The following is a 14,252-nucleotide window of genomic DNA, read 5'->3' as shown; positions in this document are numbered from 1 at the left end:
AACAAACAATATTCGCTACTTGCACCAATTGCAAATCCCAGTTGAAACACTTATTTGTGTTTCTTTGGAAAAAAAAACAACTGAAATTTTGGCTTTTTACCAATTACAGCTAACCTACTTCACTTGAAGTTACTGTTAAAGTGTACAGGTTTGTAGTGGCATATTTTACAAATAGCTACAAAAATGTACATGATGTAGCAGCCAAGAGTCAGATATTTGCCAATCCCAGTGGACACATATTGCATAGTGGTTCAGACACAAGTTTAACCCTAGCTTACCGAGGGGGAGAGGAGGGGGCTTGCAGTACTGCCAACTCTACTTTTTAGATTTTTCAACTGTTTGAAAATAAATTACATTGTTCCCTAGGATGTTCACAATATTTCTGTATTACTTTTGCTCATAAAAACATAAATGTAATGTAATTAGGAGGCAAAATGCACTTGGTGAACATATCAGGTGCTATCTTTGAATGCTTCTCATTCGAGACACTCATGCCAGCGACAGTGTACAATTGGTTGATAATTATTGTAATCATTATATTTAATAAACAACTGCACCTCTACAAACAAAAGAGGATAAATAAAAATAATATTATGGCTTTTCTCAGTTATAGTGAATGATGACACACTCATGCAATAATTGGTTATTATTTTTTATTAATGATAGTAATTTTTGTAATTATTATAATTAATAAATAACTGCACATATATAATCAGAAAAGGAAGCAGCGATTCAATAATAAAACTGTTTCTTTAATTTTAATGATAAAAAATGTGTGGGCCTGCAAGCCGCTCCCTGGTATGCAAGTTTCTCATATGGTACGGGTAAGCTAGGGTTAAAACTAAACGTGTAATCCTGATGAGCACATCTGACCATGAAATGGGCTTAAAAAAAAGCTCTTACATGTTTGTGTCTCAATTTAAATGTTGATGTCATAAATTATGAAACAATTGTTAATATCTAAATATTCTATGTTTCGGGACAAATAATAATAATCTTTACTGTTCCCAACACATATGCAGAAGTATACATATTACATGAATTTGTGTATATATCCTGTTTAACAGAGCTTTGAGACGAAAGCGACATGTGGCTCTTGGAAACCAACCCTTAGAAGTAAATGCAACCTTTCGAACCAAAGCAACATAAGCTACAAGTGTTGCTTGTCACTTGGCCTGTACAGTTTTCTCAGTGAACTTTCAGACCGAAGCAACAAGTGACATGTGTCACTTGAAAGCAGATCCTCAGTAATCCATTGAACATTTTGAACTGAAGTGCGACAACAAACTAAACATGTCACTTGCATGTTGGTCGGACTATACTGTTTTCTCAATAGCTGCTTCAGTGAATATTTTGCTTTATACTGAAGTAGACTGTGTCACTTATCATCTGTGACTTCAGTCTGAAAGCTCCTTCAATGCAATGCATCATGTAACCTTGGTCTTGTTTGTGCATGCATGGTGGTTGCCACCTTAGACTGAAGGGGCCCTTATAACTTCAATGTAACACCCCCCACTGTCATGTGTTGTTTCGGTCTGAATGTTTTCCATATTTAAGAAGATTGTTTGCTACTTCATCAGAGATTAAGATTTAATGTAGCCTGTAAATTACAGAGAACAAATTGCAAGTACTGTTGTTATAAAAAGGGCGGCTTTTTGATAGAAGGTTCCTTTCATAATCATGAATGGGCCTCTGGAGTGGAATAAAGTAATGCCTTGTAATAAGAAGGGGTCTGAGGTTCAATCCTCAGTAGGGGCAGATTGCTTCGGATCTCATTTCAAACTGTAGGTAGAGTCCAGATTTCTTAAATAGATTTATTTTATTTTATTATTATTATTTTTTTCCCATTTGCAGCCAGTCTTATTTGTTTCTGCTTCAGTTCTAGTGCCAGTGTTTTTCAACAGCCAGGCCTGTAAAAAGGTCCATTGCACCCAGGGGTTGACAACTAATTTAAATATGATTTTATATTTGACAGCAAGTTTATACATAATTGAACAATGATTATACAATGAGGAGGTATCAAAAAGTTTTGCCTGTTTCGGTATAATTTGTTTAATAATGGAAAGATTGAAACAATGAACATACATATAGCTTGCCTGTAGTGTCCTCTACTCAGAGTTGCCTTCCACACAGTTGCCATCACGTTCAATGCATTTATGCCAGTGTTTTATACAGCCCTCAAAACCAGTTTGGAAAAATTCCACAGAACACGCCCTGCCCCACTGTTCAGAGCTGTTTTAACCTCCTGTAGGTCATCGAATTTCATGTCACGAAGCACAGACTTAGCTCAGTCTTTATGGTATCCCAAACTCTCAATCATTTCCAAAAAAAGCTGGTTTCTTTCCTACCACTTCCAATTCTAGTAGGTAGCAGCATAATTTGTGCATTGGAGAGACTGTCAATTTAAGAACAAATAACTTTTGTCTGAGGCAACACACTTTACTGTGTATTCCTAGCATGGCTGTCTCTGTACCAAAACAGAAGATTGATAATGTGAGATTTTAACAGAGTGAGCACACGCATATGTATGTGTGTGTGAGGGAAGGGTGCTTGTCACAAACACAAAATTGATCCCCAAAATTTTCAACCCTTAGCTGAGGATTTCCAAGAACTAGGAGCGACTCCTAGACCATCATGGACGGTTTGCAAAATCTTCTTATGATTAACATAATCTCTTTTAAGTTAACAAAACAAAAAGCTGGCCCCCGTGGCAGAGTGGTTAGCACATTACGATACGATGCCAGGGGTTCTGGGTTTGAATCCCAGCTTAGGCATGGATGTTTGTGAGTGTCCATTCATCAATTTCATCATGTCATCACTAATCCCCATCTTCACAATTTAGCCAAAAGTGGCACAAAAAGTGAAGTAAAATAAAATAAATCAATCAATCAAACAAACAAAACAAAAACTATTACTTCTCTTTACTAAGTTATACTTATTAGTCAGGTCAGGCTTTGGGCTCAGGCTACGGAATGTGCACTGGTTTGAGTCTCCTTGGTGAAAACATAACTTTGCTCCTGAGATTTCGGCCAGTCTATGGAACTGCTAGCACCCACCATCATGAGGAAATTGAGGAGCTACGAATGAGTAGCACACCCTAGTCATGAAAAACCTACAAAACGACTGGGCATTTGTTGTGCTGACCACATGTCACCTCGTAACTGTATGGATGCTCGACCAACTTTGCTGGGGCATGTGGGAGTGAGGCTGGCAGTTGGTATAGTCCTGTGCCCTCAAGGGCTGTTGCGCTATGGGTTATTATTATTATTAGTCAGCCTCCAAAAATATTTGCTATGTCCTACTTCAATAAAATCCACTTTAGTTGCATATTTGTAATGGATATAATCAATTCATCCCATCCTAAAATTTTCCATGAAACGAGACAAAAAAAAATGTTTTCAATTTCCTCTCAAAAAATTAACTGTCAAAAAGAGGAGAGAATTATTATTATTTTTTAAATATAAGCCATCTTTATGACACTATATCAGTGTTACTCTTGGGACACTTTTCATAATGGTATAGCTGCTTCAGGCAAACAGGTAAAGATGTTCCTGATAGTAACATGATGCTAAGGATACCTTCCAAAACATTTGAGTTAACGAACAAAAATACGTTAGAGTATTCAAATTGGTCTACTTACGCAATAATACATACTCACTTGCGTAAGTAGACCAATTTGAATACTCTAACGTATTTTTGTTTATAGATAGTGAGTAACACGCACGAAACCAATATGTTATTGAGTTAACGAACTTGATATACCTACTTGTATACATAACAGATTATTTTTTGTTTTTCATGGACATTTTGGTTTATATATTTTTAACATTATTTTTCAGGAAATAGGGATAATATTGTTTTTGTAAAGAATTATGCCAAATTTCACTTTAAATTCATTCAAATACTCATTAGAAACTGAGGTGTGCCCATTTTAAGCGAATACACGAAATATAGAGAATATGTCAAGTTCCAGGTTATTTTGTACTAAATATATAAACACAAGACCATTATTTTATAAACAATCCTACTTTCTACTTTTCACTTATGTTTAATGCATAAATTTTGACAAATTTTCTTTTCACACCCCTAAAGTTTCATTCCTTGTGAAAATGCCAATAAGCATGCAAAAAATAAGCATGTTTTTATAACCTAAATATTAATTTATACTAGAATATCCCTTATTTATGCACCTAATAAAAGTATCCCACATACTTTTTGTTCTTATCATGGAGAAGTTCCTGTATCACTGAATCCAAAATATACTGGACACCTGCATTCTGTACATCAGTCTTTGCTACAAATAAACCACAACATAACAAATGAGAAAAAAAACATATATTTATGAACTCCACAGTTGAATACTGAAAATAGCAACAGTTTTACATAAATTAAAAATGATGTTGTTATGTTGGCTTTTATAGTTCACATGCACAACATGAGAAAATGAAGGTATAATTTCAAGCTTATCTGTGAGGCCTGTACACCCCTTTTCCACTAGGCCCTTCAATTGTAGAATATGAAAGTACAAAAAATACAACTTACCATGCCAATATAAGTCACTGTTGTGTGAAGTACTTTTTCATATGAAAAAATTGTATACACTGGTAGAAGAGGAAGGAAAGTTTCAAAATACTAAGACAATCACATGTAACGATCGTAACCTATTCAAAATGCACAAATAACAAAATGTAAGCATATTAGTGTGTAATTATATTGCAAAGAGCACTGAACCTGACCCACATGTTGTATGTAGGAAATTTACAAATATGAACTTCGGCCCCAAAAATGTCAAATGCACATGATTAACTAAATTTAAGTCTTACTGATTGCTCAAATATTTTTATCGACTATGTGAATATGCTCTAAAGTTGTGAACATAATTACAACAGGCAGCTATTGTATGATATTATTAATTTAGTAACATTCAGATAAAAAAAAAATCACATCTTGGAGCAAACTAGACAATATTGTTTGAGCTTCTTGTTGGGTCGAGCACAAAATTCAAGATAAAAGTCTGCTACGAAAATATGGAAAAATAAAATTTACACATCTGTATATAAATTATCTGTATGATTATGAATTATACTATGAAGTAGTTTTATTCAAAAACAAGTACAGGGTGTCCCACGAACGGCGCAACTGGGAATTAAGAGTGGCGTTACTTTGTAACCGAAACCTGTACATACATAAGTCATACACCAAATGTTAGCCCTGTCCAAGTAGATATTTTTAAACATAGAAACAACAAACGGGGTGCAGTGTTGTTCATGCAGTGTTGCCAAATGTAAGTGAAAGTGTACATTTATTTTTCCACAAAGTATGGAAAATTGCATGTCAAACATTCGTACGGAAATTTGGACGTCAATTTCCACCTTGGGTAGGTGGACTATTTCGCCATCTATAGTTCAGAGAAGAAAACCGATCGTTTTCGCGTATAGCCAATCCTGAAATGCCTCGTAAAGGTGTACCGGTCCAAATGGGTGTTTTAAAAAAAATTATGAAGTACAGTGGCAACACTGTTGATGTTTGAAGGCAACAAAAGGTGTGTTTAGTGATGGTCTATGACATGGAAATACTGGAAACAGGAAAAAAAGAAAATTTTCATTTTCTTTTTTTCCTGTTTCCAGTATTTCCATGTCATAGACCATCACTAAATTTTCATTTTCTTTTTTCCTGTTTCCAGTATTTCCAGGTTTCGGTTACAAAGTAACGCCACTCTTAATTCCCAGTTGCGCCGTTCGTGGGACACCCTGTATTATATAAACCGCATGCATAAATCATAAGCTTTATTAGATTAACTTTGTAAGCAGTAATAACATGATAAATTTTGTGGCAATAAATTTAAGTATTAGCAATTAACAGCTTCTCCAGTTTTCCCTTTTTGGAATCACATTTAATGTATGAAGCAAATGGCCCTTGTACAACATTTCAAGATTCTGCAAATCAAATAGCTTAGTTCAAAATAATAATCCTTCTATTTTGTCCTTGTACAAACAGAAGTTCATGACAAAAATCACTTTGGAATATGTGTCATAATTAGAGCCCGGAAGTTCAGGTATTTATTTTCGTTAAAATAGGCAGGCAAAAAGGCATTTATAATGTGGAAAATAGGCACTAAAATGAAAAAAAGGCAAAATAAACAACAACAAAAAAAGACACATTTGGAAGTCGCTTACTTTTATCTATAATTTCTGGCAAAATGTTAAAATCTACATTGGGAAGAGCATTTCAATTTTCACCAAATTCACGCACATAACCATGTAACTTACCACTTAATGGCACACTAAATTTCGGCATGATGACAAATACACAATGGTTTCCCTCCAAAGTGCAGAACTAAACTAAAGATAGAGAACTTGATTTTGGAATGCATGCAAAGGCACTTGCGCATTAGTGCTGTTTCTTGTCAATAACGTCCTGACACTGACGCTGGACGTGATGACGTAATTGTGCAGATGTTCTGCAACAGGTTTTCAGCAGTCAATCATGCACAAGGAAATGCTAACCGAAAGCCAATATCCTAACTCAGCATGAAATACTTTTCTCTCACACTTTTCTCCTTCAGCAATGTTGAAACATGCGTGATTTCAATATTACTTAAATAAAGCAAAAATTATTCACATAATAAATGCAAGAAAAATAAATGCCAACAACGTTTTTTGGGAGAAAAATAATTTATATACACAGTTTTTTTTTAAAAAAATGGTCCAATTTCATTGAAAAAGGCAAAAAAGGCATTATAATTAAAAATAGGCAGTGGGGTCCCAAATAGGCAAAATGAAAAGGCTTCTAAAACATTCGAAACAACATAAAAAACGTATATCCGGAAAAATTTTATCAATATATCCAGTAGATAAAAAGAGGCATTTGCCAAACTTCCGGGCTCTAGTCATAATAATTTTGTTTATTTCTTTGGGCAATGCTGTAGACAGCTATTCTTCATTGGATATTGACTGTCACACTGAACATAAGAACTTTTGTTTTGCTTTAGTTAGAACATGGTTTGTTCTTTCTGGCAGAAAGCAGTGTGTAAAAATCAGAAGCAAAAATAACTGCTCTTCTGGCTGGTTAAACATTTGTAATGGAGTCCCCCAGGGGATCATCCTTGGACCTCTTCTCAATTTATGTAATGGACTTGCATAAAAATCTCTCACATGCTCAGTATCACCAATATGCTGATGATACTCAGATTTACATACATACAGGGGTAAAAGAATATTCAAGTACGATATCCCAGCTACAAAAAGACCTCGAAGCCATTAGTAATTGGGCACAATTTAACCTGCTAAAATTAAACCCAACTAAGTCGAAATTCATCATAATAAGATCCAAACTCATTGTGAAAAACCTAACCAAATGCACAGATCAAATGATGCTCCCTAAATTGAATAACTACAGAGCCTTGTATAGTCACGGACACTTCTGCATTGTAGCAATTCCATTGAAAGTAAATTAGGCCATTACACCCCAGAAGTGTCAGTGACTGTATCACTTAAAGAATATTGTAGGCACTGATGTTAACAAAAAATGTGCGAAAGCCTAGTAATATCACGGCTAATCTATGGAGCCATAGTTGCTTTCAATGCAAGCAGCTCCATATCTAATAAACTACAAAAACTACAGATTGCATGCGTGAGATTCATTTACAAGCTCGAAAAAAGGGACCACATTTCAAAATACTTACAAAGTTTGAATTGACTTAATACAAAGAATTTTGCAAAATATCAGTTACTAACTTTAACACATAAAGTACTAAGCAGCAAGCAGCCTGGATATCTTTATGAGAAACTGAATACAAATTCGAGCAGACATCAACATGTGACGAGATGGAGAACTTCTTGTCCAGTTCATAATACAACAATTTGTGGAAGATCGTACACCGTATCTGCCACCAAATAATGTAATTCCCTTCCAACCTCCATCCAGTGTCATAAGCAGTTAAAAATAAACTAAAAAATCATCTACTAGCAAGGCAGCTAAGCACATAATCACAAACAACTTTTCTGTTATAAATATGTACATATTGATTGCATATTCCGACCGTAGAGGACCAAAATGAATGTGATTGCTGCCAGGTAGGACCCTGATTATCTCTCTGGAATGGAGTATATCACCATAGATCTGAGTTCACCGCGATCTTCTTGAGGTGTAAAGAAAATACAGGCACTTACTAATAAGTATAGCATTGTATTATAATATATATGTATACACAACACATAATTACACTGTCCTGCACTCCTGCCTAGGTAAACTGTGTATATGAAGTTGGAAGCCAGTGCTACAATAACACACCACTAGTTCTTGACTGAATGACATCAGCACTGTAATGTTCCTGTGAACATACATATCACTGCACTTCACTGAAATGCCACAAATGAAACATAGTTAGGCTTCCTTTTTCGGATGAATATCCGCAAAGCTGTGGTTTTCGACTGTTCTTCTCCACGAACACTGGCGGAAGTAATCTACCGCACAAAGATGGTGGCAACTAGGCACCGCATCCAATATGTACTAACCAAAGAGAGTGCAGGGGTTCTCAACCTGGGGGGTGCGCCCTCCTGGGGAGGCATTGGAGAATTTCAGGGGAGGCATGGTGAGCAATGAAAAATATATACATGAATTACCCCCCCCCCCCAAAAAAAAAAAAAGTTGTGGCAAACACAAACTCCTTGTGTAGATGTCAGAAAAGAAACTTCTGCAAATAGTTCTCTCTGTCACCGCTAGATGTAACTGCATTCACACACACGTCTTATTTACACTGCCTTATACCTAAATAGTTTGTCCCGATAACGCTAGATCCTTCTGCATGGAAGCAGACGAGCAGTGTTGCTACGGTAATTTTACTAGGGTAATTGGTAGCTACACTGCACATAACAGACGATTGAGGTTTGTTATTGTGTTCCAAATGATTGTTATGCGTAGTAGTGCTAAACGTGGCTAAATCATTACCAAAGAAAAGACGGTACAGTGATGAGTATATAAGATTCGGCTTTACATACATTGAGAAGAACGATTGTCATTTACCTCAGTGTGTTATTTGTCACAATGTTCTGAGTAATGACGCAATGCGACCAGGGCGTTTAGACCAATCATCCCAGGCTTCAAAGACAAACCACGCGAGTTTTTTGATGGAAAGAAAAATTCGCTTAAATTAATGAAACTTGATTCAACTGGAAGTTTTCAAGTGGAGAACGAAAACAAGTGGAGAACGAAAAGGCCGTTGAAGCTTCTTACAAGCTCGCTTTGCTTATACGTAGCAAAAGACAAGAAACAACATACCATTGGTGAGTCACTTATAAAACCATGTTTACTAACTGCATGCAGTACTTTACTTGGAGAGGAAAGTTGCAAGAACATCACTCTCAAATGACACAGAATTGATGAGATGGCACAAGATTAAAGAACAAGTAATAGAAAAGTTAAAGAAATCTCCGTTCATTTCTCTGCAATGTGATGTGATGAGATAATTGACATTTCACAGCACTCTCAGTTGCTGTTTTACTGTAGATATATTGACGGAAAATGCTTCATAGAAGAAATATCATTTCCCCAAACTCTTCAGACAACCACAAAATCTGAGGATGTTTCTCTGCTCTGTGTAACTTTTTGGCAGCTAACAATCTTCCTTGGGAGAACGTTGTCGGAATTCGCACTGATGGCGCACAAGCCATGTTAGGATGCCGTTCTGGATTTGTTCAGCTTGCAAAAAAACAGAACCCTAACTTCATTGGTTCTCATTGCATCATATGCAGACAAGCTTTGGCTTGTAAGACTCTGCCTGAAACACTTAAAACTGTTTTGAAATTAGTAATCGAAGTAGTGAACTATGTCAAATCTAATGCTCTGAATTCTAGACTTTTTGAGGTTTTATGTCAAGAGTTGAATAGTGACCAACAAACTCTTCTGTACCACACTGAAGTTCGTTGGCTCTCAAAAGGTAACATGCTCGCTTGGCTATTCAATCTGAAGTCCGAGGTTGAAATATTTTTATGAGTTCAAATAAAAAAGATTTGTACATGCAATTTACAGATGATAAATGTATCCACCACTTGGCGTATTTATCAGACTTCTTTGAATCGATCAACCTTTTGAATTTGAAACTGCAAGGACAGAAAAACATTTTGAAGGCTTATGATAGCATGAAAGGTTTCCTGGAAAAAATATATTTGTAGCAACGTCTCCTTCCGAGTTCAGAACCCAACTTTACGTCCTTCCCACGCCTCAACAAGCTTCTTGATGGCACACAAAATCTTACACTAAATTTGAAAAGTGAATTGAAGAACTTGATTTCAGAACATTTGGCATCCTTGAAATCCGAAATTGAATGCTACTTTCCAGATATTTCAGTTGGCACCAGATCCGATCAAAATAGAAGTGGACTTGCTTCCTGATTCCCTTCAGGAGGGCAATCGACCTAAAATGTGATTTTCAAGCAAAAGCGGAGTTTCCAAACATGACTGTTGAAGATTTTTGGTTAAGCTATTTTCCTGTGTATCCACAAGTTGCTACAGAAGCTGCACGGTTGTTGGTGCAGTTTTCATCAACGTTTCTATGAGAGTCTGGGTTTTCTACGCTGACTTATACATCAAAATACCGAGCACGGCTGGATGTTGGAAGTGATCTGAGGTGTGCAATATCGCAGTTGGAACCAAACATTCAAAAACTTGTGAAAGAAAAAGAGTGCCAGCTCTCTCATTAATTGTGTTCATAAGAAATAAAACCAAATGATTTAGCTTGAAATTTTAACTGCAGTAAGGGCAGAATCCTTTGTAATGTAGGTCTATTAAGAACTTTTATTAATTAATGAAAATGTTCAAGTATTAGTATTTTTTTAATATCGGTAATAATAAAAGCATTATAAAATATTCTTTGAGTTATATTTTTTAACCCTAACAGCACAGTAGAACTTTTGTACATCAATAATTTATTACGCCTAGATGGAGGGGGCGTGAACTAATTTGTGGACGCAAAGAGGGGCGCAGGCCCCAAAAGGTTGAGAACCCCTGTCTTAAAGCATTAGATATACACAAAATACACAATTGAAGTAATACAGAAACAAATGTACAGCAAATGAGCAACAGAAAAGTTCTGATATATGTGAATATGAGAATATATAAAAAGATATATTGTGGTTTGTTTTTTTAGAGATAAATCTCCAACATTTTTCATTTGTCTTTTAAATTTATTATTATTATTGCTATTGCAGTTTCATTCATTGTTCCAGCTAACTTCATACATTTATATGTACTAAAGATGAAAGTGGCAAGCATTACATATCTATGTCCATTAGTTCATACATATAATCCTTTTTTCTTATTACTTTTATTCAATTTATATTTTTATATTCAGTGTTTATCCAGCTTACATGTAATTAGGGTATGTTTATATATTCATATATCCCATTTATACTTTACTTTGTGATAATCACCCAGACAAGGGTCTGTTATAAGAACAGCCCTCGAGGCTGAAACAAGCTTACTCTTAATAAATACGATTTTATTATTATTATTTAATAATTTTTACATGGATTTTGTAACTGCATGAACTTCAACTTACACAATTACAAGTATGTGAATTATTGTGTAGAGTTTAGGATGAAATATAGATTGTAGGGTGACCCGGGGTAATTATTGGACGCAGAAAATCAGGGTAAATATTGGACCGGGACTAAAAACCATGTTGTATCATAATTTGTTACATCTAACACACCAACATTTGTTAATTGCATATCCAGCAACGCTCTGATTAATTATTGGGATGAGATTAGTACATTTTCTCAAAAAATATATTAATAACCCAAAGTACTAGAAAAAAATGGTTTTAACTTTTTTTCAAGTGGAACAAAATTGTGTATATGTTTGTTTTCTTTTACTTGATTTTGAATTTTGTAATGCCCAGTCTTGGAGATGTGTATGAAGGTGGTTTGTACTGAAAAACACCATTGTAGAATGAATGGACATAGCGGGGTAATTGTTGGACATGCTATGGGGTAATTATTGGACAGCTTTATTATTGGACTGCATATTGCATCTCGTAAACTGAAACTTGATCAGAAAGCAGCTGTCATTACATCAGAAGAATACACGAGGAAAATCCAAGAAAAAGCAAAGGAAATTAACAAAAAACAGCTTGAAAAAGAAAGCAAATGAAAACTTTGAGAAGCGGAAAAAACAAAGGTAGATTGCATTGAAAAAAACAGAAAGCAGATCAGGTAAAGAAAGCTCAAGAGAAAGCTTTATGTAAGAAGAATGCAAAAAATAACCCAAGAGTTCTGAACAAGCCAAAAACAAAAATAAGTTAGCCCTACATATGCCTATTTCTTCAGATTCTGAGAGTTAAGGCATGGATGAAATTGAATTACAGGACTCGACAGATATTTCTCTTGGTGAGTCTGATGATGAAACCAGTGTACTAGCACAATATGGGAAACGTACAACACAAAGTGTTCGACAACTGAAACTTCACATTCCGAATGTGCATGAACATATTGAAGAAGATGGTATATATGCTGTGTACTATGATACAAGTTACTATTATGGAAAGTACAAAATATATTTTATGAAGACTAAGAAGAAACCTCACACAAATTAGTTAGCATTGAAATGAAATTTCTCAAATGGTTTGGAAACAACAGGTACTGGTGGCCGGGGGAGCAACAGATTGAAATTGTGTTTTATGGTCCTATGCAAACCGTATCAGTTAATCCATTTCAAATAACTTGTAATGATGAAGTAAGGTCAATGTTTCAAAGTATCTCTACTTTCAGGAACGAAATATTCCCTACTCTGCAGTTTGATCGTGTAATTATTGAAGATGATGTGGAAAGTGACAACCTAGTGTAAGCCTATAGCATCTGAATATGCTTTGTTTCAGTATGTTTGATTAAAAGACATTTGTGCAATGTTTGTAGACCTACTTGAACAAAGAAACTGTCTAAAAAGTTTTAAAGTTTTGAAAAGTTATGTACTTGGTTTTTAGTTATAACTGTATTTAGTTCTAATCAGTTCAGTTACTTAGTTGTAGTTTGGTGACAGCATCTCAATATGTTTAAGTTTAAAAAACACCAATTGTGCAATGTCTGTACTTGAACAAAGCCGAAATTATTAAAAGGTTGCCCGAAAAATTAAGTTTTGCTAATTTTTACTAGATTTCACTGTTATACAGTGCGATCGAAAAGTCCCCGCACTCGCTTTTTAAGAATTTATTGTGTAGAAAGTAATACACATGGGAACGAAAGGAATACATATATAAATGCTTTAGTCCTTGTACTACACAGAAAAATAAATGTAAACCAAAAGTGAGGTATACTGTAATGGCAACGGTCAGTAAAACACAAACATGATGACATGTAACTTTAAGCGCATGAGGAAAAAGTTTCCAAAACACAAACATAACGCAACACAAACAGAACATAATCACATAAACACACAATGGAAGTTATGCTGCACTCTCTATGGACATTGCAAAGTAGTGTTTGGTTTCCAGTTCATAGGAAGTGTTGAAAATGGCCACCATGTTCCTGTAAACACATGTCTACACGCTTACACATGTTCCGCGACACCTTCCTCAATGTTTCCGCTGGAATTGCAGCAATAGTGTCAGAAATTGCTTGTCGGAGTTCATCCAATGTGCGAGGGTTGTGTGTATATACTTTCTTTCAGGAACCCCCAAAGAAAGAAATCGGGGGACGTGAGATCGGGGGAACGAGGGGGCCACAAATTTTTGGAGATGATGCGGTTCCCGAAAAACTCGCGCAACATAGCCATTGTGTCGTTTGCAGTATGGCACGTTGCCCCATCTTGTTGGAACCAACATTCACGCTCATCCTCTTCCAACATAGCCAGGAATTGTTGCACCAAATCCCTGTACACATCGCCATCCACTGTGTCCTCAAAGAACAGGGGTCCAACAATCCTTCGTCGAGAAATGGCACACCAGACACAGACCTTTGCAGAATGTAGCGGTACTTCATGCAGGGCATGTGGGTTTAAAGTTGCCCACATTCGGGTGTTTTGTGAGTTGATGTATCCACTGAGATGAAACCATGCTTCGTCGGTAAAAAAAGTTTTATCGAGAATGGCCACATTGTTGCGTGTAAAAGCACGGAACCACCGGCAGTACTTGATACGCTTATCTTTATCTAACGCTTTCAGCTCCTGGACGACTTTCACACGATATGGATGAAACTTGGCTACTTTCAGTGCCTTCTGTGTGGATACATATGATACTCCAACTTCTTGTGACAAACGTCG

At 35.8% G+C, this 14,252-nt stretch overlaps 1 protein-coding gene across 1 annotated transcript in view; it reads right to left on the bottom strand.

Annotated features, from left to right (window-relative positions):
- Nucleotides 1–14,252, bottom strand: part of LOC145994822 (lysosomal alpha-mannosidase-like) — an 82,175-nt gene that overhangs the window by 62,171 nt on the left and 5,752 nt on the right. Inside the window, exon 3 of the mRNA XM_083131142.1 lies at nucleotides 4,213–4,294. Within this exon, the coding sequence (XP_082987268.1) occupies nucleotides 4,213–4,294 (82 nt within the window). The remainder of the gene's footprint in view (nucleotides 1–4,212; nucleotides 4,295–14,252) is intronic.

Source organism: Lepisma saccharinum, chromosome 11 (assembly GCF_977018435.1).
Source record: "Lepisma saccharinum chromosome 11, izLepSacc3.1, whole genome shotgun sequence".
NCBI classification, from domain to species: Eukaryota; Metazoa; Arthropoda; class Insecta; order Zygentoma; family Lepismatidae; genus Lepisma; species Lepisma saccharinum.
The sequence above is the reverse complement of the archived record's forward strand: the minus strand, read 5'-3'. Positions and strand labels throughout refer to the sequence as shown.